Source organism: Echeneis naucrates, chromosome 24 (assembly GCF_900963305.1).
Source record: "Echeneis naucrates chromosome 24, fEcheNa1.1, whole genome shotgun sequence".
Classification (NCBI taxonomy): domain Eukaryota; kingdom Metazoa; phylum Chordata; class Actinopteri; order Carangiformes; family Echeneidae; genus Echeneis; species Echeneis naucrates.
Window position 1 is genome coordinate 5,943,942 of NC_042534.1, and position 27,038 is coordinate 5,970,979.

General features: G+C 41.7%; 2 protein-coding genes across 7 annotated transcripts; one reads left to right on the forward strand and one right to left on the reverse strand.

Annotated features, from left to right (window-relative positions):
• Positions 1-591: 591 nt before the first annotated feature.
• Positions 592-11,410, forward strand: snx3 (sorting nexin 3). Of its 5 annotated transcripts, none has more exons than XM_029496402.1 (4): positions 592-778; positions 7,959-8,054; positions 8,209-8,333; positions 10,549-11,410. In XM_029496402.1, the coding sequence occupies exons 1-4, from the start codon at positions 617-619 to the stop codon at positions 10,652-10,654; spliced, it is 489 nt and encodes a 162-aa protein (XP_029352262.1). In that variant the 5' UTR covers positions 592-616; the 3' UTR covers positions 10,655-11,410. The 5 variants fall into 5 exon arrangements, with proteins under 5 accessions (XP_029352262.1, XP_029352264.1, XP_029352263.1 ...); XM_029496404.1 differs by having other exon boundaries at positions 7,986-8,054; XM_029496403.1 differs by having other exon boundaries at positions 592-766.
• Positions 11,411-13,206: 1,796 nt separating this feature from the next.
• On the reverse strand, positions 13,207-20,159 carry nr2e1 (nuclear receptor subfamily 2, group E, member 1). 2 transcript variants are annotated; one of them, XM_029496715.1, is made up of 9 exons: positions 20,135-20,159; positions 17,215-17,360; positions 16,385-16,472; positions 15,804-16,039; positions 15,185-15,331; positions 14,781-14,877; positions 14,540-14,689; positions 14,338-14,443; positions 13,207-13,369 (listed from the first exon to the last, which is right to left on the reverse strand). In XM_029496715.1, exons 1-9 carry the CDS (start codon positions 20,157-20,159, stop codon positions 13,207-13,209), a joined length of 1,158 nt encoding a protein of 385 aa, XP_029352575.1. The 2 variants fall into 2 exon arrangements, with proteins under 2 accessions (XP_029352575.1, XP_029352574.1); XM_029496714.1 differs by having other exon boundaries at positions 20,102-20,159.
• Between the last annotated feature and the right edge of the window lie 6,879 nt (positions 20,160-27,038).

Consider the following 27,038-nt stretch of genomic DNA (forward strand, 5'->3'; position numbering starts at 1 on the left):
TGAAAGGTCATTAAAACTGTTTATGTTTCGTGTATCACTGTCTGGGTTAATTTTTTTTTTTTTAGCAATAATCGAAATGATTTGAACATCAAACCGTGGACACAACGCAGGATTTCTTTAGTTTTAGCAGCGAATATTAGACACAATGGACCGTGGCTGGTCCAGGTCCCACAGATAAAACACATATATTTGTGTCTATCATCTGATAAATGATAATAAATGAGATAATGTGCCTGCTGATGGTTGTAAACAAACCGGACAGCAGGTGTCCTGGTCTCGTCAGCTGAGCCTCAGCTGATCGGAAATCTGTAACCAGCCGCTGTGACAGACAGATCAACACAGGAAGCTGGGTGGCTGGCTTTCAATATAAAATTTACCATTAAGTTTTCAAACGCGTGAAAGACAAAGCGATGTGAAATCTCTACATATAAATATGAATTATACTTTTATATGCACTTTAATAAAAAACAAAACGAGCCTTTCTCAGCACGCTTACTTAATGAGCAATCATAATATTAGGCAAATGTTTTATTTTGAAGGTGAGCGGCGGAAAACACACACTCGTATTCAGGCTAATTTAACATCCTCGGTAGCTGCTGGAAGGACAGGGGGAGAAATGGCTGATACCATAGCCGACACAAGAAGGCTCTTTACCAAGCCTCAGAACTTAAATGACGCTTATGGACCCCCCAGTAATTTTCTAGAGATTGATGTGAGCAACCCTGAAACCATCGGCGTTGGCAGGGGCCGACACACCACGTATGAAGTCAGACTGAAGGTGAGCCTGCAGTTAACAAGTGCTAATGACGTTAGCTTGCAAGCTAGTTACCTGAGCTAGCGACCGTTTCTCTTCGGGTCAACGTAAGAAGTGACCTCTTGTCACCAGGACTGTCACAGTTAGATACACTCACTAAATGCCAAAGTCGACATTTAACACCGTGAGTGACTATAAAGAATAAAGTGCAACTATCGAAACGAGCTAGCCAACGCTAGCAGGCTAGTGCGGTGTTAATATTAACCACCAGTGATTAGCTGTCGTTAGAAACTGCCGTTTAGTTGGCCTGAAGCTGTTTGTTTATATGTAAGTTAATAAGTTAGAAAATACTGTAATCCCACTCATATTTGCTTGTGTTTGCTGTCGCTCTGCCAGAGGAGGAAATTTGTTTACATTAGCCTTTCTTTCCAGTAGTGATGTAACAGTGCAGTCAACTCCAGAGCCATCTCTCCAAACACAGCGGAGTTGTGTAACCTGTACGGTGTGGTGAATACATTTGTGGTAAATCACCCATCCATCATGATAAAGTCTTCCCAAACAGTTGAGTTAAAGTCGGGCCACACCCCATTTTCTGAGTGCAAATGGAAGATAACAGCATTGTTCACACAGAATGACAAACTTCACAGTAAAGTAACACTCAGCTCCCAAATCCATGTGCACATCATACTAGTACAACTTTATAGAAGGACGTTGGTCGGTGTATGAATACTTTTGGTTCACTTCGAGTCACCCAAAGTAGTGACTGTACTTTCAGGTTAAATGAGGAACACAGCTCAGCAAATCAGCGTCTCTGGGCCCGTAGACAGGATGCTCCATGATCCTCTCCTGCCCTGCCTTCCCCCCTCACAACACATTTCCTTCCTCCTACTCTACTGAGGAACTTTCAAGGGGGACCAAATGCTTTTCTACTTTGAAGTTTCAGCCATCCATCGATGAGCAATTTGGCAGCTGCTTTCAATGCTTATGTAAAGAATCACTTCTCTATAAATGCCTTTCAAAAGTGGCATTTCACATTATTAGTTCTACTGTCCAAAAAAGTGGCACTACTCAGAAATCGGTGACAACAGTTTTGCAGTTGGACAGAGGCAGCTGTTGCGAAACACTGATCCTGTATTTTGTATGTATCGTGTGCTTTTCTCAGTCAGACACACAACTTCTAACCCCTTTTGACCAGTACTGATTGAATTAACAGATTTTGGCTTGGATTAAATGATCATACAAAAATGGCAATTCTGTCTTCCAGCTAAAAGCTGTATATTTACTTGTCCTGCAGCACCTGGCCATATCATATGTTCTTCATTAAAAGATAGCGTTTGCTCACTCTTCGGTAAACTCTTTGAAGCTTCACTGTGGGTGGAATGAAACATCCCGGAGGAACAATGGAAATCAATTGAACATGTGCAGTTCAAACAAGATATTGCTGCTGATAAAGACCATGTAATATGGTTAGAAACTTCAGAAAAGAACTTTGGACTGAGCCTTTTCCCCTCAGGTTCTTAATGTCAACATTTAATTGTCAATGTAAACTCAGTCATTGTTTAAATACACAGTCAACTGCAAAAGACAAGTGAGTTAAATTTACAGTGAAGAGGAAGGCAACACAGGTGAAGTTAGTTTTGTTCCGTCCACAGCTGCAGATTTTTACATTGATACTCAGTTTTTCTTCTTCTTAAGAATTTCCCATTTATTTTTGCGCACGTCTGTCTCAACATACAATTTTCATTAAATTATCTGTTCTATTGTATGCATTTTTAATGTGCAAGCGCCACAAAGAGTCTGAAATTGTCAGGCAGTCACTGGGCTCGTCTGATTGCCTCATCTCTTATCTCTTAATTGTCATTTCAATTGACTGACACCCCTGTAGTTAGTGGCCTGGGGTATTTAGAATGGCGAGCAGTCTCCAAGTATTTATAGTTTCCCTTTACCTTAAAGAAATGTGTTGCGAGAAGAGAAGCCGTCTTCAGGCATTAGCGTTGAATATAAGGCTACTGTACTTGATTAGCGTGTAATAATTAGCATACGCGTGTAATCAGCATTATTGTGCACCTCATAGCCCTGTGTGACCCTGCTTTGCATAAGACCACAGAAGAAGCGGCGCATCCCTCACTTCTCACCAAAAATGGTGTCAACTTTGCTTTGCTTCTCTCCTTCTCCTTTCTTCAGTTTTCTTTAGAAGCATTTTACTCCACCTCCAGCATGTTAAGAGTGTTAATCATGCCTTTGCCTGGAATGCATAGCATCTGCATTGCTCTTTTTTGTTTTCATAGCATTCATGATATTCACAAATACTATGATTTTATCTAATTTTATTACATAATTTCAGTTTAGAACTTGCCTCTGTCCCCTGTTCTCACTGCTGTTCCGCTATACATCTGAAATCGAGAAAGCCCTTGTGGTCGCACTGAGACAGTCGGCCTAATCCCCTCATTGAGAGAAGAGAAGAATGAAACAGGCCAGGGTGTGGGGGAGCTGGAGTGTTTATTCCCTAGCCTTACCCCCACACCCCCCATCCATGGGAGGGCAGAAAGCCACCCCCTCGCCAGCCTTATCCCATTTCACTCCCAGCTGTGTGCAGTCAGTTGTGTGGTTCACAGTGTGATAATGATAGTGTTACCTTAGTCCCAATGATAACTAAATGTGATTCACACTGCAGTGTAAGCGCCAGGTCAGAGTGTCATTCTTTCTGTGATATTGTTAAGTTTCCCTTGAGCCTGTATAAGGAATTGTATAAGGATTGAAGTAGCATGTGAGAAGCATATGCTTAGAGGAGCATCACATGGTCACTTGTTGAGAGCAAAGCTTACAGATGCTGTATAAAATCAATAGCATCAGTCCACTTTTTTAGTTAGGCTTTTAAAGGCGTGGAAGCTAAGTTCAAAGTGAAATATCTCATTTTGTCTGAAGGGACTTGTAATGTCCAGGGTCCTGCTCAAACAGTGTTTTTGTTCACATCTAAATCCCCTCATTTTAAGTATAGCTTCTAAAAATTGAAAACAAGTGACATTTTCCTAATGGTTCCTGAAGTTATACAGTAGAGTCCATCACTTTAATGGATTTTGGTTGTCACTGGTTTCAGAGGCACCCTTAAAGCAGGTCCAAGTGTCCTTGGATGCTTGGCAAACAGGGTTTGAGTTAGGGTGTGTGTGTGCTGCTGTTTTTTTGTTTTTTTTTTGAGGGGGGGAGTATGATCAAAATTTCTTGTCTTTAGTTCGCTCCCACCTCATCCAGAGAGCACATTCAGAGGAGTGAATTGAAGGATCTCACTTTGTTTATGGATAGGAGTACATAAAAGGTCTCTTATAGCTCTGTCTCTCACTCAGTCTTCTACCCCTCCTCTTCTCTACTCCCATAGCTTCTCCTTCTCTTTCTTTCTCTTTTCCATTTGGGCATTGGGGTGGGGGCTTTGGTCATTAATAAAATGGGGAGAGATGGGGAGTGGGTGCGTGTGTGGGAGGGCGCTTGTCAGGCACAGTCAAGTGTAATCCAAAGTCTACAGCATCCTCTTCGACAACTATTTTAATGGAAATAGGGAACATATTGTATCAAGGCTACCATATCCTACTTGAAATGACAGTATCAAAAGTGGGAGTTGATACTATGGCAACAAAGCAGCTTTTTGCCAGCTAGGCGAGTCTAGGCTGTCAGGCCACAGGGGCCGGCAAGCACGGGAACGAGTGAGAGAGTACATGGAGAGGCGAGAGCAAAAGACCCATAGCCTTAATGCTTTTGTTCCCTGCCGTGCCCCCCCCCTTCACCACCACCACCACCACCACCCCATTTTGGAATATGATGCAATGAGATGGTATTATGTTGCCCATTTTTAATGCTATTATTCTGAAAAGGGAGTATGTGGGAGGGGTAAGAAGGGGGCATGGGGGAGGTTTAGGATGCGCACTTCCAAACTTGACTTGATCCATCCTGCTAAAAGCTAATGCATGGTGGCCTTGAACTGTTCTCTCAGGAGATGAGTGATCTTTGTCCCCTCTCTCCCTCTTTCTCTGTCTCGATGTTTTTAAGGATTCTCGCTCTTTTCAACCCATTTTCAATGAGCCGAAGGTATTGTGTCCCACTGATTATGAAATACATGCTCTTCTTATAGAGCATACGATTGCATTTTATACACTCCAAATGGAAAGTGAAGCTTGGAGGTCTACTCTGAAAGCGATAGATCTAGCTTTATGCTCCTTTTTTTTTTTTTTTTTTTTAAGATGTAGCATTATCTTTTAGGCTTTCTTTGAATATTATGGTTTATTTTTCATTTGTGCTTATTTGTGATTTGCTATTTTGGGTTTCATTTTTACCCCTCTTTTGACACACATTTTGACACATCTTTTTAAACTCATCCTAAAGATACTGATAGAGGCAAAGTGTGCCTATTTAGCCTAACTAATGAAATGCTAAGACCAGGCTTGGTTTGGGCTGGTCCCATGTCCCAATCACTGCAGGGGCCAGTAAGTTGAGACACCCGGGCCTTAACCTCTAACCAGCCATGAAGAGAACAGAAGCCAGGGAAACCTGATCTTTGACTTGTAGAGCTCTCACGCACCGCCTCTTTCTGTGTGTGTGAATGAGACAGGGAGAGAGAGAGGGTGAGTGAGACCTCTCACTTTTCAGTTGTCGTTTTCGTTCCTCCCCCTGTCCTGCAAGGCCAATCTCTTAATCACAGGGTTTGAGCGGGCAAGATGATTGAAAGACCAGGTGACTTTCTTCTCCTTACGTTCTCACCACTCACCTCATTGTCTGGAGATTGTTCCACTGTATGTGTACAAACAAGCTTGAAAGAATTGGGGCTATTATGTTTACTTTGTTATTGGTATGACACCTGCACGGCCATAAGATGTGCACATCGGTGTGTGGTTGTGCGCAGTTGAGTGTTTTTTTTTTTGTGTGTGTGTGTGTGCGCACACATGATGGGATTAGAGTCACGGCGGTGGCAGATTACCTGTAACTGTGATCTGTTGTGGTGGGGATTAACTTTGCTGTACTCCATGCTGTGAGGTAACATGACGCAGCAGGGACAGACCATGGTGAGAGGAGAGTGGAGTTAATGCTAGAGCACTGGGGCGATAAAGCTAAGATAATCCACTTCTCTTGTGACCTGAGAAAGAGGAGGACTGAGGGGCTCATTGACAACTTCACCTGAAGAGAGCTTTAAGTGGAAGAGGGAAGCTTTCAGAGGTTAAACATTTTCTGGGAGGAGGGAGTGGCAGAGACTTACTGAGTTTACAGGCAGGGTGAGGACGGACTTTTATTGTAACTGTCATCTTAACCAGGTAATTGCACTAGTCTTCAAGATTTAATCTCAGTAAATGTGACCTGGCTGGAAAGAACTGTGGTAATCTGCAGATTACAAATTATGCTTTGCAAATGTCATAGTTACCAGCACTTAAGTCACAAAGTGCAATAAAACAGAATCGTAAACAAGAAGATTACCCTACAATATAGGCACTATTTAAGTTCATCCTGTGTAACAAAAGTTTCTCTCAGATACATAAAAAAAGAAGTCTGCAGCAGCCCCTTTCAAGCATCTATACAGTCTGAAGCAGTCCAGTACAATGCAGCCCCGTTCAACAACCCTTCGACTTCAATAATAATTAAATCTCTTCAGGTTAAAAAGGAGCATTCATTAATTTATGTAGTTTTTTATAGGATTACATTTTTGAAGTATTCCTTCTATAGTTGCTCCTGCCTATCCGTCATTGTTGGCTTTGTGCAACCATCCTCATCATTATATATATATAAATTAGTTTTTTCTCAAATCAAACAGGTTTGTTCATTTCCATCAAATCTGTTTGTGATCCAAATTATGAAGGTTGAGGAGAGAATTGAGCTGAGGTGAAAGAAAACAAATGTCTGAGTTTTCCCCACTGAGGGAAAAAAACAAGTGGAGTCTCAAGGTCATAAAATCTGACTTATTATCACAGAGAAAAGGGAAATAAAGAGGGGAGAACTGAAAGGGAGAGACCATGAGCAGAAAGACCACTCCTGCTCTATCTCCTCTGCAATTAGTCCAGCTCAGACCAGATGAAGCTCCCAGCCTCTCCAGGTCCCCATCTCCTTTTCTTTTTGTTCAGTCATTTACTCAGCCTTCCTGTTAACTCTCCATCCTCTCTACAGCTCAGCCGCACAGCCAGTCATCTGCTGATCGATCAGTCTGATGCTTACACTGTATTCATGCAAGTTCTCTGCTCTTGTGACTCCTCCTCCTCCCATGAATTCTGACCTTCTCTGAATGTGGCCTGCCAATGAAATGCTCATTCAGGCTCTCTTTGTTTGTACATTGTCGTGGGATGGCCATGTGCTGCCAGGACTAGGAAAGAGCTTGGGCATTGTGCTGTAATGTGCCGTTTGCTTCAGTGTTTTCTGTCAATGTCGAAACATCTCTTTTTTTTAATATGAAATTCACTCTTGAGTGCCTGTCAACAGCAGCTTGGAATTGTTGCCACATCTGTGCATTGTCACACACAAACATAAAAAAATGGCAAAACATTGTCAATGTGAGAGACCTTGGTGAGCAAAACACTGTAACGCTTTTTCTTTTTTTTTTATAGTATGGAGGCCAGTTTGAAATTTTCTCTTCAGTTTCATTCAATTTGAATAAGTATTTTTCTTAATTTTTTTGTTTCCTTTTATTTTGATAAAGTCAGAGTAGATTGTACAAGGCTCTACCCTGAAGCAGTGCAATAAGGCCTTTAATTTTACATTGCCTTGTTCTCTTCTCCCAGCTTGCTGTTACTTTCAGCTATTATCACAAGCGGCACTGGAAGTACAACCTATGAGTTAGTTTGCAGTTGTTCAAATTGTATTTCAGGTCTATAAAGGTGAGGGGACATAACATACATGTGTAGAGAGGGATTAGAGCCTGCTACCACCACTATAAAGATGCCGTCATTGTTAGGAGAAAAGTATGTGTGACAATTGGTTGATGGGGGGAAAAAATACTTCAAAATTGGTTTGGTTAAGAACAAATATGTCAACAGATTCAGTATCACTACTCTTCATCAGTTGAAGATATTTGGTTATCAGGCTTTGGGAAGTAGAGACCTACAGTTTTATTTTTCACTATTTACTGATATTTTCTGGATAAAACAGGATGATAGCCATACTAATCAATGCTATAAAGTGACTCTTAAAGGTGACAGCTGTAACTGTGTCTGTTTCTCTCTCCCCTGTCTCTCCACAGACCAACCTACCTATCTTCAAGCTGAAGGAGTCTTGTGTTCGTAGGCGGTACAGTGACTTTGAGTGGCTCAGAGCAGAGCTGGAGAGGGAAAGCAAGGTGAGGCATTGAGGTGAACTTGACACAAAGCCTCTCGAGTGCTTGGTTTATCACCAAGAATCGTTCTACTGTTTGTGTCTTAATTGCAAGTACTGAAACCCTATTTAATAAATGATATGTCTGTTTATCTGCTGCCCTGTGATTATTGACCTAGGTGGTCGTTCCTCCTCTCCCTGGAAAAGCTCTCATCCGGCAGCTTCCGTTTCGAGGGGATGATGGGATATTTGATGACTCTTTCATTGAGGAGCGGAGGCAGGGCCTGGAGCAGTTTCTTAACAAGTAAGTGTCTCTGCATTCTTCATCTTCCTCCACTTTGCCATGAGGTTAAAACAATTTATTCTTTTGAATTTATTTTTTTTTTTAACCTTTTTTAGTCGCAGCTCTGTGCTGCTTCTGCTTATTCTAACTTTCAGTAACAATGAAACATAAGTAGATTCAACTTTTTCACTTCTCTTCATATTGTTAACAAACTGAACCCACGGAGACAGACAGGTCTTTTTCACTTCTCTTCATATTGTTAACAAACTGAACCCACAGAGACAGGCAGCTCTTTTTCTCACTATCCTCCTTAATTCACTTTTATAATTACCTTGCAAAAGACAAGAATAACCAAAGACGACTCAAGTGTGCACCCCACAACATAATTTTTCCCACATTTGTTTTATTGTTGATGTGTAATTTATGATAATTGCAGCTCAAATTACAGCGCCTGGTCACATGGGCTGGTGTGTGCACCTCTGCTTATTTTTGATCCAGCATGTCCTCGTTTTCAGCTGCAGAACAATAAAAGTTACAATGTGATTGTAATTATTTGCTTTGATTGCAGACTTGGCCATTATCTTTGTTTCATGTGCAAATGCATAAATGTTTCCTTTTGGAATATTAAGTGTGCGAAGACAGTCGAGAAAATTAAAATTCATAAATGTTTTTTGTTTTTTTTTTTTTCCTTCTTTTAAGACGAAAATGTGTTGGTAATTAAGATTTTCTTCAACCCCCCCTGCTTCCAATGAATAAAAACACTGCTGTTGATCATATCATTGTTCAGACTTAATACTGGCCACTGGGGCTGCAGCATTAAGTGTGTGATTGAGAGCATTGTGAAGAACAAATCTTTTGGAATGGTAAACATGATTGTCAATGTTAAAGTGAGAAGGGTGAGAGGAATAGATAAGCATCAGTTTTTAATTAGCCTAGCCAAACAGAATTCATGCTTTTAGTTAAAAAAAAATCAGAAGGGCATACCTCCCTACTTCATAAAGAAAGATGGGCTTTGAGGGTTTAGCATTCTTCTGCTGCACCCCGTCCTCAATGTCAACATTTCCCAAACCTATTGAACAGGGTTCATTTCAAGCAATCTTGATCTTCACAAAGATTTCGCCTGCCCTATTGGGTGGCTCAATTTGTCGAAAATAGTTCCCTCAAGAGGTTGTGCATTCATACGTGCAATGTCATCACATTGATCTGTTCTGATAAATTCACCGTTAGAAAAATTGGATGTTTTAGGGTCTCAGGTGCACAGGCTCGCTCTCATTAAGCTGCTTTGCGTCATCTAAAGGGATATTAAGGGAAGCCTGATGTCAAAGTGACTTTAGCAGAAGAAATACATAGCATTTTCTGGATATATAATAACATAAAACTGAAATGAAGAGATCAAGGTAGCTTATGGAGAATAAAATATATATACACACCAGCTGCCGCTCCAAACAGTCATATTATTAGTTGGGTCAGAGGGTTGGAAGTTGAATATCTCACAGGAAAAGCTCTGAGCCTTCATTCTGGTTTTCAGAATCCTTTCCCTCCATTAGTTTTAACAGACTCTTCTCTTTCATGGATTAAAGGTGAGACAAAATCATTACCACTGTTATTACAAGTAGAAAAGCTTGTGAACACAGTCACACACTCATTGATTAAAAGTGTCCATTCAAGTTTTCTGTAACGTGCAGTAATGATGCTAGTTCTCCAAGTACTTTCCTAAAGTCAGATTAAACTTAGCAGAGAGTGCAACAATTTGTGCATTCAGAATATCTTTGTGTTCTTGTGGTTAGGATGGTCTTCAAGTACTATCAAGACTAATGTACAGACCATTGCAAATTATACAAACAAATTGAATTAAATAAGTTGGGATACTGCATAACTGCACTCACATCTGCTGACTAAAGGCAATAATGCTCCCCAAAATTTGAGAGCATGAGGGTGAATTTAGGTGTAGTCTATTGGCATAGTGAAGTGTTTGAGATGTGTAGCCTTTGATAAGCAAATCAGCAAAACCTTTGATTGTAATGAATGTGTCACTATAAACCTGTACAACCTGTACTTGTGTTTTTGCTGCTTTCTTTCCCCGGCGTGTGGAGATGCACAGTACTCTTACATGTTTTAAAATGGGACTTGCTACCTTAAGTCAGTCCGCGTGTGTGTGTCTTTGTGCCACACACGGACGGACAGGTGCTGTGTGATAAAAGGCTAAGCACCTGCCTTTTGCTCTTGTGTGTTTCAGAGTGGCCGGTCACCCCCTAGCCCAGAATGAACGGTGCCTGCACATGTTTCTACAGGAGGAGTCTGTGGACAAGAACTACACCCCATCCAAAGTTAGACAAGCCTGAAAGAAAAAATATGGCTCTGCTTGGCCTGGTCTGGCTCAACCCTGCTCAGCCCAGCTGGGCCTGACAACCCAAAGCTCTCTTCACTGCTCCAGGTTTCTCTCTGACAGTAAACATTTCAATGAAAACTTTTCCTCCTCACCCCTCCCCGTCCCCAAAAATAATATCATTCACTGCCTCTTTTAGTTTAATTAGTGACCCTGATTGGTGTTTGTTTTTCACCTTCTAATTGGAGTCAAGAATGTTCAACACATAACTGTGGTTCAAAGTAATTTATCGTAATTTCTGTTTATGTCTGGAAATGCCACTAACATATTATATATTTATCGTTTAGCTGTGTCTTGAATATATTCATTTATATAGTGACATTGAATGAGCGTTCTATGTATACAGAGCTCTTGTAAAGACCCACGGCATTTCCCACCATATAAATCCAATACTGGTATGTTGCTCACCATAACTACCAACTGAACACACGCACACAAACACACACACACACACATATATATATATATACATGTTTGATGGGCCTTGACTTTCAAATTACACTTAGTTGACCTTCTCTTCAAAAGGAAGCACGTATGTGTGTATATCAACCAGCACCTTCCCAGTTATCACAATGATTTTCTAGCAAGAAAGAAGTAATTTACACAGAGGGAACTGCAGTATTTCTACAGGCTTTATGCATTTTGAGATTTGTATACTGCTGTGCCATTTTTGTTTATTTTCAAGATTTTCCAATAAAATAGGTGAAATGTCTCCACGCACAAGTACATTTGTTGATCTGGACTGTCGACCCAGCTAACACGCCACACTGGATAGTTAAGTTTATACTGAAAACCGTCATTACAGCTATTCTAACTTTATTATTACATTTATCATTTAATAAATATATCATCTACCAACTCATTACAAAGATGCGTTAGGCATATAGTTACTTAGAATTTATATAAACTGTCCTGAGCTTTGATTTTTAGATTTACTGTTAAAGGAAAACTGGCAACACTTAATGAAATGAGTATAAAACACACTTAAATAATTCATAACTGATGCATGACATGATGTTTTATGCCTATGAAATCATTTATTTGGTAGGTTTTTGGCTTTCTTGGTGTTTAAAGCTAAAACATCTGTGCATTACGATGTTTTAAACTCATGTGCCACTTCATAACTTAATATTTTCCATGAGAATGTGTGCTGTTGTGCGTTAAGAGAGCCTGGTCAAACATGGCAGTTTTTATGTAATTGCATAACGGCTCATTTATGTATAAATGCAATTCTACATGAATGGCCATTAACTGATGATCCAGTAAGCATTGAACTCCTCTTAATTTACAATACATCATGCATTAAATAACACATTATATATTATGTATTCATTATTAAGCATGTGTTTTATACCCTCATAAGTGTTATTTAAAAAAAAAATCTTTTGAAATTTAAAGACAACAAAATTAAGTCTGAGAAGTGTAACACTATAATTTGCAATAAGGTGAAGTACAAACATTATTCTTTTTAACTGCAGCTGGTAGTTTTATATCTTGTTTATATGAAAACTGTTGAATCCAGTGTAATTTATTCTCTTGGTTACAACCCTAAATAGTTATAACTATACATATTTACAACAGAATGAAAAGATCACGGGTCACAAAAAAAGGAAAAAAAAAACATTCCCAAGTGCTGTATATTCTTTTATCCGTTGTTAGTGTCTAACTTCACAAAGTCGACCTAAACATTTTAATGCTGCGCGTCAAACAGGACACACCAACACAAACAAGACAGTAACCACTTAAATACAAACACCGTCTTTAGATGAATGTAGTTGTACAGTAAGGAGGCATATGCAGGCATATGTCAAAGTCTTTGCCCACCCCACCCATCCCATATTTCTCACAGAGTGGCCACCTCCTCATCGTTGCCCCCGTGCGTTTGGTTTCAGCACCGGATCAACTGAACAGCGACTGATCCCCTATTGTGCGTGCGCCATCTTTTCTTGTTGTTGTTGTTTTTTATTTGTTTTTGTTTTGTTTGTTATTTTTTTCTTTTTCTTACTTTTTTCTTTTTTTTTTTTTTTTGGTTTCCTCCGTTGGGATTGAACACAGCAATAAAAGATTTAATTGGTCTTTAAGCTCATTGGTCTCACAGACACTCGAAAAACTTCTTAATATACAACATCATTTCTTTGTCTGACACACATGGCAGGAGCATTCCAAAGTCTTAAAGGCGGGATCTAAACACGGTGGGCTCTGTGATCGTGCCACAGGTTGCACTTTTCAGTATCATACAGGCAATTCTATAATAAAAATTACAGACTAGTCCTTAACTAGAGATACTGTTAACAGGCTACTTGGTGAATGTTTGCTGTGTGGCAGTCTTTGTTTCAATCGACCCTATGCCCAAACAGGCTTTTTTCATTAGCCAGAGATTTTGTGTCTGGCAAAAACAAAACAAAAAAAAAAAAAAAACAGTCCATGGTTACATCTGCTATGATTTGACATTCTGTGGACTGCTGGGTGGGCCTGCAGCTCAAGTCTTTTCCAGGCACACTGAGAATTTCATATATCGCTGGACTTGTACATGTCTGAGAGGAGCCTGGTGATGGGCACGTTTCCGATGGTCTTCTTGAAGAACACCTCCTCTATGGTGGACGGGCTGACGGAGCGGAGGGCCGGGAGGAGCAGGAGCAGCTTCCCGAAGCGGCACGGCTGAGTCGGGTACCTGAAACGCATGGCTGAGGTGAGAAACTGTCTGACTCAGCCGCTCCAATTAACGCACACCTGTGGCAAAACTGCTGCCAATTTTAAAAAAAAAAAAAAAAGCTTTAACTGTTTCCTCCTGTGTAGAGTGACTGAGGCTTGTTGTCTCATTAACTTCACAATAACATGGCTGCAGGAGACGGTCTGCGCAGAGAATCACTGAATATACCAGGTGTGTATGAATGTACCTGTTGGTGTGTACCTGGTGGTGTGTACGATTGTACCTGGTGGTGTGTGCGATTGTACCTGGTGGTGTGTATGTGTGTACCTGGTGGTGTGTTGGTGTGTGTGATTGTACCTGGTGGTGTGTGTGATTGTATCTGGTGGTGTGTATGTGTGTACCTGGTGGTGTGTATGTGTGTACCTGGTGGTGTATGTGTGTACCTGGTGGTGTGTATGTGTGTACCTGTTGGTGTGTGTGAATGTACCTGTTGGTGTGTACCTGGTGGTGTGTGTGATTGTACCTGGTGGTGTGTTGGTGTGTACCTGGTGGTGTGTTGGTGTGTACCTGGTGGTGTGTGTGATTGTACCTGGTGGTGTGTTGGTGTGTACCTGGTGGTGTGTGTGATTGTACCTGGTGGTGTGTATGAATACACCTGGTGGTGTGTGTGATTGTACCTGGTGGTGTGTGTGATTGTACCTGGTGGTGTGTATGTGTGTGTGTACCTGGTGGTGTGCGATTGTACCTGGTGGTGTGTATGATTGTACCTGGTGGTGTTTATGATTGCACCTGGTGGTGTGTATGAATACACCTGGTGGTGTGTATGTGTGTACCTGGTGGTGTGTATGAATACACCTGGTGGTGTGTATGAATACACCTGGTGGTGTGTATGTGTGTGTGTACCTGGTGGTGTGCGATTGTACCTGGTGGTGTGTATGATTGTACCTGGTGGTGTGTATGAATACACCTGGTGGTGTGTATGTGTGTACCTGGTGTGTATGTAACTGTTGAGGGTGAGCTGCGCCTCGTCCTGTAATGCAGCGATGGCGCTGGCGTTGCGGAAACTTCTTATCTCAGTGCTGCCATGTGTCGGAACTGCAAGACAGAGGCAGGGTTTTAATTTTCTTTTAAAAGTGATGATGCAATTCATGCATGGCGGCATTAATAATGAAGAGGTACCTTTTTACTTACCGGCTTTGAATGTCACAATACATTTTAAACAGGCGAACTCAGTTGCATCCAGGCGCATCTGTCTGAACCGAGTTACCACCTCTTGAAGTGCTTGAATTTCAGACAAGATCTTGTTCATCCGCTGAGACTCTGTGTTTTCAGTGTTCATTCCTGCGGGGAAACACGGGCAGCGTGTCAACATGCGTGCAGCTCCTGAGGCCTGGAGTGACCTGTGCTCAGTGAAGAGCTCCGCAGGACCTACCGGACACAGCCAGCAGAGTGGAGGAGTCCACAGGTATGGCCCACTGCGCGATCCCCAGGACGAACAACTCCCTCCAGGAATCCTCTAACAGAATCAGCTGCGAAGGAGGAGACGTGTCTGTGTTAAAGACGCCCGGGCCTTTGAAGGTGCCATTAAATGCGTGAACTCTAAATATTTTCTTCCCGCACAATGCACTTCGCTGTTAGAGCCTGTTAAAGTTGCAGCTTCTAACATCATTTGATATCCAACGTTACAAATTCAAATCATATATCGTATAATATCACAAAAGCGCCTGCTGCGTCAATGCCGGTGCTGATGCTGTTCGCATTAAAAGGGAGTAGACCCCCCCCCCCCCCCCCCCCCCCCCTCACACACACACACACACACACACACACCAGACTGACCTGATCAGATAAAGGCAGCGTGGAGAATGCAGGAACACTTTTGGCCCACTTGATGCTCATGAACAGGAGGCGCGCCGCCGACTCGCACACAGACTCTGTGGCCACCTCGTAGAGATACATGGGGGTGCCGCTGACTTCATGGGGATACTGGGGAGAAGTATCATCATCATCACACAACAGTTTGTGTGATAAAGCTGGATTCAGAGAGTGGCGCACATGAGGAAGGTCAAATTCCAAACCCCGGCACCTGGTTTTATGATGATTAGCGCTTGTGGTGGATTTACTGTGAGAAATCTAATTGGCGGATTTGTGGCTCTTACAGGCTGTTAAATCTGGACAAGAATTTCAACTTCTAACCCCGACAGAAAAAAAAAACTAAACTGTAATCCTGTAATAACATTTGGGAAAGGCTATAATACAAACATCATCAACTATTAAGGATTTGTATATTCTGATAAACAAATCAAAAAGACAACAAATAAGCCTAAATAAAACTAATATTCAGATTGATCAGTGACTTCTTCTAATAAGCAGAACTTACAGCCATTAAATGAAGGGAGATGAGAAATGATAATAATAATAATAATAATAATAAGATAGATCCTGAAATCTAAGCTACCTTCGGTGTTGGCTGAGCCAGACCTACGATGGCCTGCCTCTCTGGCGTGGTGGCCACTGTGCTCATCTCCAGGTTGTGAGGCTCCAGTTGCGTGACGGTGGTGAAGAATGGAGGGCCGGGCAGAGAGGATCCCGGGAAATGGGCCGATGATCCGTTCACCTCTTTGTGGCCCCGGAAATATAGGGCGACCTGTTTGCGGATCGTGGACGTCCGGGGCCCCCTCTCGTGCTGAACGGCTGTGAGGGGAACAACAGAGTGAGGTGTGTGTGTGTGTGTGTGGTGGGGGGGGGGGAACCTCTGCAGGGAGAAATGGCTCGTTTATCTGATTTCTTTCTCGCATTTTTCATCACGGATTATCCTGATCCCAGCTGTTCCCAAATGTAATCAAATGTTGTTTGTGTAAAGGAAAAAATAATGGGCCGTACTGGGCAGTAATCTACCATACAAGAATAAATAATATCCAGTTTGAACCAAGTGATTATAAACTTCTTTTAAGCCTCAGTAATGGCCTTAATGCACTTAATTGTGCCACTGCATGGACCGTGTATGGCCAAAGGGATAATTCAATTATGCCCATTTACCGTCTTTATTCATGTTCACTTCCAGGCACTTCTTCAGGCGGCACGCTCGGCACTGGTTTCGGTGAGTTTTGTCTACGGGACATCCACCCTTTACAGGAGAGAGAATGCGGGGGAAAGGAGAGGGGTTACAGCTGAAATCTTTGCTGCCATTATCTTCCCGGGAGGCCGATCTCCAGGTGAAAGATCGCGCTATTATGTTTGCAGGCCCGGTTATGGACCAGCTCCCCCCGCGGCTCCAGCGCCTCCTCATCCCGGAGGATAAGCACTCCATCCCGCCCTCTGCTGCCTAAATCCTCGCCTTCAAGCCATCACATTAGATTGGATTACACCTGATACGTTACAGCAGCGAGGTGTTTAGCTCCGGTACTTAATGGCCCGGCCATGACACAATAAGGCTCATCAAGAGAGACTTAACACCGCGCGCACACAAGAGCAAAGCAAACACACATCTCCATGTAAAAATCCAATTTCCCGCGTAAAGCCTAATAGCCTGTAATGGCTTTGGATGGAAATCAGAGGCATTAATAAAAACCAGAATAAATATCTCCCCAGAGATAAATACAGTGTAGGTTCATCATTAGAAGCATATCAGTAGGTCTGGATACTGAATGCTGCCTCGGTTTAATTTTCAGTGTGCTTCCATCTTGAGTTTCCCATAATTGGTTTTACTCCCAACCTGCTCCATCCTCCTTATAATGATCCAAAATAGACTTCTTTATAGGACATCACCACAAACAAATTAAGCAAGTGTAATAGTAATAATAATAATAATAATAATAATAATAACAACAACAACAAAGAAGCATACATTAGCAGGCATGAGGCCTCACCTGGGAGCCGGATTTACAGACGTAAGTCCTGTTTCTGCGGATGCTCCTCTTGAAGAAGCCGGAGCAGCCGTCACAGGCGTAAACACCGTAGTGTTTCCCTGAGCTGCGGTCGCCGCACACTTTGCACGGGATGTCCAGAATCCGACCTGGGAAAGACCCAAATTTCAATTACTGATGGATAAACGAATGTCATGTGTCAAATTGTGAGAAATATGTCACAAGAAGAGTTTTTGTTGACACGAATTTTGGGGGGAAAAAAAAAAAATGTGACTCGTCCACAGTTTGGCAGTTCATTTGGGGTGGGCTGTTTGAATTGGCGCTGCGCAGATTCAGCAGCTCCACATGCCAAAAATGAACTTGTTTTGACACTCAGAGGAGCTTTGGACCAACCGTCCTGCAAATGACTTGTTTACGTCCGACAACTCCACAAAACACACACACACACACACACACACGCACACACACAGGACATCGCCCTGCGCCTCGTCCGACCATGGGAATTCACCGCGCACATTTCAAGAATAAAGTCCGGTGGGAAGCGTCATATCTGAGCTCTCTAAGACAATGGCCCGAGGGCGCACAATGGAGACATTAGGGGAAAGTGTTAACTTAATGATTTTCCCCCATTGAACCTCGTCTGACTGCCTGGATCTCGACAAGCTGCCAACTCCCCTTCATAATGGGACTCGACAGCTGCTTTATCCCGCAGGTCTATAGGCCCCAGGATTAGGGAGTGACACTGCACCATGAGAATAATGCGCACCAACTCGTTTCACCAACTCAAATGAAGTGTATGTAAATCGACCCCGGTGTAGATGAAAAAATGTGATTTTTTTTTTTTTTTTTTTTTTTGGTGAGGGGTGGTGAAGATTTTGTATGAAAAAAAAAAGAAGTATATTTGTATGCATATGAGGGAGTCTTTTTGTATTATCCCGGACGGAAAAGCCGTCTATGTAATTACACTGACGTTTTGCCACCTGCTCATTGATTCATCAGTGACCCGTCAAAAAGGGTAGCATGGGAATAACCACTCAGCAGCAAAAACAATGACTTCAGGGGAGAGTTACAGGCCTTCAGTTGGCAGATTATTAAGAATCACAAGGCCATGTTGGTTATTTCAGTGTAGGCCGTGTAATTGCCCGAAGATAGTGAGAGAGGGACAATTTAGTGTTTCGTTATAAACCGGAGTCGGCCTGTTAAGGCTCAATTCACATTTCAGCTGCTATAATATGATATACAATATGATATCCTGATTAGTAGTTCTCTATAAACCAGATAAATATAGTACATTATTAAACATTTGATGGAAACCACAGAAAGTGGCTGTTTTTTGTGTAGTTAATTAAAAGAAAAAGCAAAAAAAAAAAAAAAAGTTAAGTACGCAGTTATTTGCGCGCTTCCAGAATAAAAGTTTCAAGGGTGATTAAATCAAACTAACGAAACGACGAAGAAGTTCAGCGAAAAAGTCAGACAAATGTAAAACTGTGTTCGCCGTGAGTCAGTTAAATGTGTTATGTTGTGTAGGAGGGGAAATGCATTTAACTTTCCGCTGCAGGGGTCCAATTCATCTCTATTGTGTGCAGTAACTTCCTTCAGATTTATGGCATTTTCTATTAACGTAATCACCATCAAGGCAAGAAGCTGCTAAAGGAACTGGAAATGAAGTTTGAGTGAGGAAAAAAAAAAAAAAAAACAAAACACGTTTCACGTTTCTGACCACCCATAATGTGTCCAGCTATGGCCTCGGTTGACAGGAGCTGTGTTTTATTCTGATGTCATGATGTGACATAAATATGACTATTGGGAAGAAAACGTGAGAGAAGCAGAGCACTTTGACACGTCTGGCACGTGTTTGGATTTGGTGAAAGTTAATGAAAGAAAAGCACAGACTAATTGAAAAGAAAATATTTCGTCTTTTGAAACAAAACAAGAACAAACTTTGTTCCTGTGTTATAAGTCTGATTTCACTTCGATTCATTATGAGGCTTGTTCGAGGGATAATTACAAAGGTTAAAAATAAGACTCCCACTGCAGTTCACTTGAGTCTGTAAACCACAAGAGATTATTTAATTATTCTCGCAAGAATTTATCCAGAAATTTTATGTAGAAACTTTAAATACATCAAGAATGATTAAATAAATGACTTTTTTTTTTTGCTGTGGAAATAAAGACGCCTGTAAACAGACAGAAATGACAGATAAACGTATCTAATAATAGAAGAATCTGCTCCAGATATGTTAAAGACAAATTCAAACTAAACTGATAGTTTCTTTACTGGAAATAAAATTACAGGCAACAGGTGGCATGAAGTTGGACGCAGTTGAAAATGAGTATTCAGAGCACATTTCCTTCCTGTGACCAGCTTTACTCAAACTCTGTTGGGTTTTGTTTTTTGTTTGCCTTCTTTTTAAAAAAGTATTCACCAATCAGCCTGAACCCGCTTTAATTGTAAACACGGGTTGAAGCAGTCACCTGTGTGTGTGAGTGTGTGTGTGTGTGTGTGTGTGTGTGTGTGTGTGTGTGTGTGTGTGTGTGTGTCTGTGTGTCTGCGTGCGTTTGTGCGCTTTGTGGGCCAAAAAACAAACTGACGACAACTATTCCCAACGGACCACAACTCACATTTCTTTTAAAAGTGTCGACCAAGAGGAGAGACATGGCTTCATCGGTACAGAGGCGCTTTGGTGAGGCTGGGAGATGCAGCTGACGCACACCAGCTTTTTGTTGCCAACAGATTTCTTTTTGCTGTTGTTGTTGTTGTTGTTTAGCTTTTTTTGTTTGTTTTGCTCTGCTCTGCAGAGGACGGTCTGTTACAGAGCTCTTATTCTGACACACCGGGCTACTCAGTATTCTCCAGGAGCGTCAGGGCGAAGAGAAAAGGGACACTTACTTGATTTTACATTCAGAATATCCAAACAGCCACTTGTTGAGCCGGCGGGTTTGCTCATCATTGATGCTTGACTTTATAATAAAGTTCAGAATAAAAGAAAAAAAAAAGTCCTCCTTCTCTTTTTACTCTTGTCGGTGATAATAACAAACAGTTAAGTGAAATCGCTGCACTTTTCCTTGAATTCGACGAGACCAGCAAGTCAAAAGTCCTTCGAGTTGCTGAGCTTGACAGAGTAGATCTCCGACCGACCACCGCAAATTCTCAGGAGGCTTCTCCGGTCATCGTACCGGACAGGGTTCACCGCCGTCGGGAGCGGAGGAGCGGGATGCAGCCCCGGGGCAGAGACCGGTTAACGGCGGCGGCAGCCGGTGCATAAAGTTAAGAGTTGGAGAGACGCTGCGTGATGCGCGTCCGACAGCGCCAAAGCTGTGATTTCAGAACAAACAAACAAAAAAAAAATAATAATATCTGACAGTTTACCGACACTCTGACAGATGTTAAAAGCGGGAGGCGTTGTGACTTTGTGCTGCGAGATCCCCAAAATACGCCTCAGTAATATTTATGAGAAGTGTCAGGGGGAGGCTGGAGGGTGGAGATCTCCACTTCCTTCATCCACTTGGGTTTCTACTCAGGCCAGCTTGACGTCACTGGTGTGTGTGTGTGTGAGAGAGAGAGAGAGAGAGAGAGAGAGAGAGAGAGCCCGATCGGATGTGAAGTGCCTTGCTCGTGGTTTGGCAAACAAAAAGCATGTGCTGCTGCAGAGGTTACTGCAAGCTTTCTGCGAGATTTAGACGCGATGCAGCTTTATTGGAGGTTTATTCATTTGAATTTGTCACAAAGTGGCTCCGACAGGAAACAGTGGTCGTCTTTTCCTGCAAACAGCAGAGAAACGGAAACTATTGTGTCTGATCGACTCCTTAAGATTTAAGGAGAAGTGCCTGGGGCCCACTACAGACACCGATCAGTCAGACAGCAGCTGAAAGAAACTGAATATTTTTTATATTACCACAGATAGATACGAAACCACGACAAAGGATTGACTGTGTTTATTTAATTAGTAATTTTTAATTTATAATGAGGCTCATTCCCTCTTTTTTCATTAGGGGCAAAAAGGAAGTTCGTCCTTTCTTTATTTTAAAGCTTTTTTGACCTTTATTGTTTACTGTGTTTTTAACCTGTTACTGAGGATTTTTACAGTTATTTGTCTCAGTTAAAATGGATATGCAATTAATTAATTAATGCCAATCTGAAGTTGGAGCTCAACGGTGAAAGTAATACACAGAGAAACCTAATGATAAAAAAAGTGAATTCGTCATTTTGGACAAAAGGCCAAAGTCGTATTTTAGCTAACAAAACAGTGTATAGAGTGCAAATGTACAAAAGTTTAAAATAAGTAAATAAATAAAAGCATTGACTTCCCTTCATTGGAATGTCCTTATATGACTTTAAGTCACAATGAACTAAACAATGAAGCACAATTAAAAAATAAACGAATTAAATCTGCTAAGCTCTACTAGTTGCGGTAACAATCACAAGTCTTAACTTTTAACTTAATTTATTGCAGTTTCGTTATTTTGTACTGAACATATGCGGACCAGCAGGAGAGCAGTTTCCTTTCAAACGCAGGATTTTTTTATGCTCATTTTAAAAATATTCAGACAGTTCTGTTTCTCTGCAGCTCTCCACAACAGGATTGCCTCCCCTGCTATTTTTCACATTTGACTTCTTCAATGTTATTTTCCACCAAAGTCAAAAAATTCTCCTGCATTTACATTAAAGCTCATCCAAAACATGCACATAATAATATAATTACCGATACTACTACTACTGCTAATAATAATAATAATAATAATAATAATAATGATAACGGATTGTAATTGGGGGTTACCACCCACCCTGCTGCACACGTCCCGGCAGCCCCTGCAGTCACTGGCTGGATCTCGGACCCCGGGGTGCAGACAGTGCGGAGGGTCGCTGCTCGGGCTGCCGGGCCGCACACTGACACTCTGACCTTGACAGCTTGCTTTGCTTTCACCGGCTAACTCCAGAAATCCATATTCTGTTTTTAATTGTGTTCATTCCCACGGTGCACTGAAGGCCATATGGAGGCACAAAGTGTCGATTTAAGCGGACAGGGGCGAGGCGGAGAGGCAGTTAATTGCAATTAGCCATTGTTGTGTCTTTCAACCTGCCCTTTAGCTGAACAGCTACGGCTGGAGACTAACAAGCCTGAAGAGAAACCTCTGATATTCCTTTGATTTTCCTGCAGAGAGCCATAGAAAGCTTTTGGTCCCCAACAGGACATTATAGCCACATATTGTTGTTGTTTTTGTTTGTTTTGGGGTTTTTTGTTGTTGTTGTTGATTTAGTTTTTGTTTGTTTTGCTTCTCCGAGCAAGAAAAAAATGTCATTTTCTGTTTGACTGGCCAGCTGTTTGTTAGGTTGGTGATTCATTTAAAAACTGATAACGTCTCTAAACTAGAAAGAAAAAAGACAGGAAATCAACTTTCCACTCTCACAGATCAATAACATTTTGCACTTATTTCTAAGTGCGGGCGTGTGAATGCGGTGTGTGTGCGGGTGTGCATGAGTGTGGGTGGCTGCTGGGGTGGGTGAATGGTGAATGTGTGACATAATCTCCTTAACTCGTCCTAATCCTCGTCATTCACTGATAGCCTTTACACAAATATAACCAACATCATGGTTGCCCGGGTTGCCTTCTTTTACTTTTTTTGTATTAGTAACTCTGTTCTCCTTCAGCAGTCAATGAAATGACCGTAACAAAGGGGGCAGTGGATTGTGCATCTGTATCTGTTCCTTCTTCTTCTTTTTTTTTTTTTTTTTTTTTTTGGTTTTGGTTTGGGGTAGTTGTATATGATCTGGCAAATATATATATATATAAATATATAATCTTACTAAGAAAAGCATTTGTTAGTTAGTTTTTGCCAAGTCTGACGTTTACAGTGGGCTTTTTATTCTGATTGCCGTTGCCGAAGCCCCACCTGCATAGTTCAGCCATCCCTTTATGTGCTGCTATCACTTGGGCAGGCCCCTAACCAGCCAGGCGGAAACCAATTGGCTTTGGGAGAAGTCACTAAGCTCCAGAGAGCAAATAATGGGGAGAATTTACTGACAGCCCACGCGGACATGCAGCCTTTAAGATGACAGAGGAGATCTTAGTCAGTCATCTTATGACCCTCAGACACTGCTGCCTGGTGTTCAGCTGAGAACACTGTAGGTGTTTGGAATAACGGAGAAAGTCGCTGATGTGTGATGAACCTGAAGGCTTTGACAAAATGTCTACACACCTGTTCAGGATTATATTCATTGGTTGGATTAAATATGCTTAAAGCTTTCAAGTAAGAGGTTTCAGCACCACGGACAGTTCTGCTCCAGGAGGTTACCTGTCCACGTTCCTTCAGATTTTAAAGACGACTGAAATCCTAAATAAAAACTGATCAACACAGTTTGATTATCCATCCATTGTAATCTCACTATCTAATCTCTTCCTTGTCGGTGCTTTCAAACTGTGATTGACTCCCCTTTGACTTCTCATTCCCTCTGATCCTGACACTCACACCACCAGCCAATCAGCATCCAGCATTGTGTTGTTTGCGAGGCCTCCCAGGTCTTTAGCTTCATACAGAAACATTAGGACCGTTTAAAAAAAATCACTTAATGCTAAATGCTTTGTTAGTCTTCAATGGTTCAAAGCTAATAATCAGAACATTTTCTGAATTGTAAAAATAAAACAAAAAAATAGATAAATAAATACTTTTAAAATGTATCCTTCAGCAGGATCCCCCACTGATTACCTTCTGGGAAACCTGAAGAAAATTGTATTTATTTTAAAATAATGACCATCTGTAATTTAAGTCTGCGTGGTTTTTCAGGAATTATATTTCTTGAACGATTATTACCAAAGAGACAGAGTTCAAAAGAGAGACTTTTTGCAGCCCACAGGTTGATCCAATAACTTGTCCACAAAACATTTGTAAATGCTTCATGATTTATGATTAATGTCAACGATTGAAGCTTCTTATTGAAGATGATCATAGATAAAAACATCAAACACACAGAAAAAGATGAATGAGTCTCTGAGTAAGAGCAGCCTTTTGACAGGTGAATCATTTGGGGGCAAAGTAAAGTAAGTAAAGTTTTCCTTTACTTATATGCTATGAGATCTGTTTTGATTTGAGTAACTCCACCCTGCAGGTGTAGTATCGTGTAAGTGTAGCTACATGTTGATGTAGCAGTATATTTCTGGAGATTTAATGTGTGACGTTTTTCTTTATTTCACCAAACGTGATGACAAAGATATTTTAAGACAGAGAGCCAAAGGCATTGTGGTGAGGTTGGCCCAAGTGTAAAGACTGCAGCTGTGTCAGCTGTACGTACACAGTTGGTGTTTATGGGTTCAATCAGCTCTACACTATCCATATCCCAATATTACTATCCATTTCAGTCAACAAGGGGGCGTTTTCTGTTGTTGTTTTTTTTTTGTCTACACTGAAAACTTCATTTGATTTATCAGGAAACACTTACAGAGTATCAGGATGTTCTGATTCCAACCGGCTGGATTTTAAAAAGTCAAAGTCCCTCGGGAGCGTCACTTCTATAACTTTGCTGCTGGCTGCATACAGTGTCATGCAGTGTATTCTACATCTGGACACACCTCTGTGTGCACCCATGCCAAATCACCCCCCCCCCCACCACCACCACCACACACGCACACACACACTAAGACATCAGGATATTCTAGTTCCCCACGAAAAAACAAACAAACAGCAAAAAAAAAAAAAAAAAGACCAGGACCAAACCCAGAAACCCACAAGTCGGTGCGGTGCAGTTGGACGCTCTGACAAATCTATTTGGGGCAAATTGTCAGTGAGAAACTTCCGCTCGAACTGCCGTGGACAAAACTGGCTGTTGGGGAGAGCAAATCCCGCTGCATGAGGGTGGGGGACAATGGGGGGCGAATGTGTTGATGTGCGGCCGGTGGCTGGGGAGGGACAATAGACGGATTAGTCAGTCCCCTGGCTGACTGATTTGAGATGGCTCCTCTCAGCCTCTCACCGTGGGGAGTCCCATTGTCCCGCTTCTGATTCCCACTTCTCACAAACTCCAAACAAAAGTCAATCTCTTTCTCAAGGGGGGGAAAATATCGACCGGTGTTTCAGCTGGGGAAAGTGACTCACAAACTTATTTGCAAGAGATGTCTGACTCTCTAACTCTTCTTCCACTTTTTTTTTTTTTTATGTCCTTTCCCCCCTTTCTCTCTGCCTTCATCCTCTTCATTTGCTGTCTTTATTGGTGTGGTGCTGGTGGATAGTGGGATGTTGAATGATCCTGGGTTTTCAGGCTGGAGTGGGGCTGGGGCACCTGTTGGAGGCTTAGAGGCGGCTTTGCGGCCGAGGTCATTAATATTAAAATATACAGAGATGCCATCACGGGCTGGTCTGAAATCGGTCTGATGTCGCCCCTGGGTTCCCTCTCTGGATAGACCTCTGCTTTCAGTCACTCTTGAAGAGCTTTCTTTTCTTTTTTTTTCCTGTCTTCTCTTTTTCTTTTTTCCCTCCCTGAAAAGACTCGTTAACAAATTATGACAGCTGAGTAGAGGGGCTTAGCCAGTTCACACTGCAAAGACAAACATGTGAGAGCCAAGGAGTCTGCAATGTGATCAATGTATCTACAGTTCATTTAATATTCTGCTGTAGTGTCCAGCATTTACTGAAAAACGTGTTATTACAGGCAGGGTGAGGTGACTGTAATAATTTAGTGGCCAAATATACGTAAAACATGCAGTGAGAATCTAATACCATGTCATTAAATGTGAAAGTTGACCAAAAGAAGAGAAAGATTTACTTATCAGGAGTCAGGTGGGATCTCTTTAATCTAAAATCAAACCAAATCAAATCCAAAGGACAAACATACAAATAAATCCACCTCGGTCCTCTCATTCACGAGTGATTATGATAATATTTTACCACACACAGAAACAGGAGTCAGAGTCAGTTGAGTTAAGACTATTATTCAGTGAAATAATGTAGCACACAATATCTTAACATCTCTTTTTATATGTTTAACAATTCTTCTTTTTGTTTATTCAGACTTTTCAATGCCTTTATGTATTTGCATGCATATCATAACGCATGATGCATTAATTATTAAGAGTTCCAAAAAATTGAGACACCAATCTGAATAGTTGTTCACTCAGAGTAGTAATATTTATGCATTAATTTATATAATTAAAGCTTTGTCTCCATCTTCTAAAAAAAGGCAAGTCATCAATCCACACTAATCACGGTTTTGAAGACATATCTTGTTTTTAGCATGATGAGAAGTTAAAGTTTTTATTATCAAGTTTCCTTTCCCTTGACTGGTTTCCAATTTTGCTGTGATTTAAAAATGTCCCATTCATCCATTCACATACATTCCAGGTGAACGCAGAAGAGCAGAAGTGATGTATTCTGTTGATGGACGCATACACACACATTAACACATTGTGTAAATGGCTGTTTGGCAGCAGCAGTGTGAACAGTGGCCGCGGCCGTCGGACAGATTAATCACAGAATGTCTGTCATCAGGTCCCTCCACCTCTGAGGTCCACCTGGAGTCACGCTGACAGTTATCCTGCCGTTGATCCAGCTCTCTTCACCAGCCCCGCTCCTCCTGATGTTATCCTGCTGGCTCCACAGGTCAGGATCAACGGTCACAGTCTGGGGGTCACACTTTCCACTCATCATTAACCCTTGGGGACCCCGGTGCATGGGAGCTGTCATCAGGACCTTCACACTCACCTCATGGGTCTTAATACACCCACACAGACACTTAGAAAAATGGTGATTCATTGATAGAATCAGGGCATTATGTGGCCTTGTCTGTATTCACCTTCTGGTATAGTGTCAAGGATGATGATTTTGGAGAGACGAGAACC

Bases quoted from the DNA above. Each gene is read 5' to 3' on its own strand.
- snx3 (XM_029496402.1), top strand. From the start codon at position 617: ATGGCTGATACCATAGCCGACACAAGAAGGCTCTTTACCAAGCCTCAG. The intron at 779-7,958 runs GTGAGCCTGCAG...GTCTCTCCACAG, and splicing joins CGTATGAAGTCAGACTGAAG to ACCAACCTACCTATCTTCAA. The intron at 8,055-8,208 runs GTGAGGCATTGA...TTATTGACCTAG, and splicing joins AGCTGGAGAGGGAAAGCAAG to GTGGTCGTTCCTCCTCTCCC.
- nr2e1 (XM_029496714.1), bottom strand. From the start codon at position 20,159: ATGAGCAAACCCGCCGGCTCAACAAGTGGCTGTTTGGATATTCTGAAT. The intron at 14,690-14,780 runs GTAGGTCCTGCG...GTTTCCCCGCAG, and splicing joins CACTCTGCTGGCTGTGTCCG to GAATGAACACTGAAAACACA. The intron at 13,370-14,337 runs GTACACACATAC...CATGCGTTTCAG, and splicing joins AACAGTTACATACACACCAG to GTACCCGACTCAGCCGTGCC.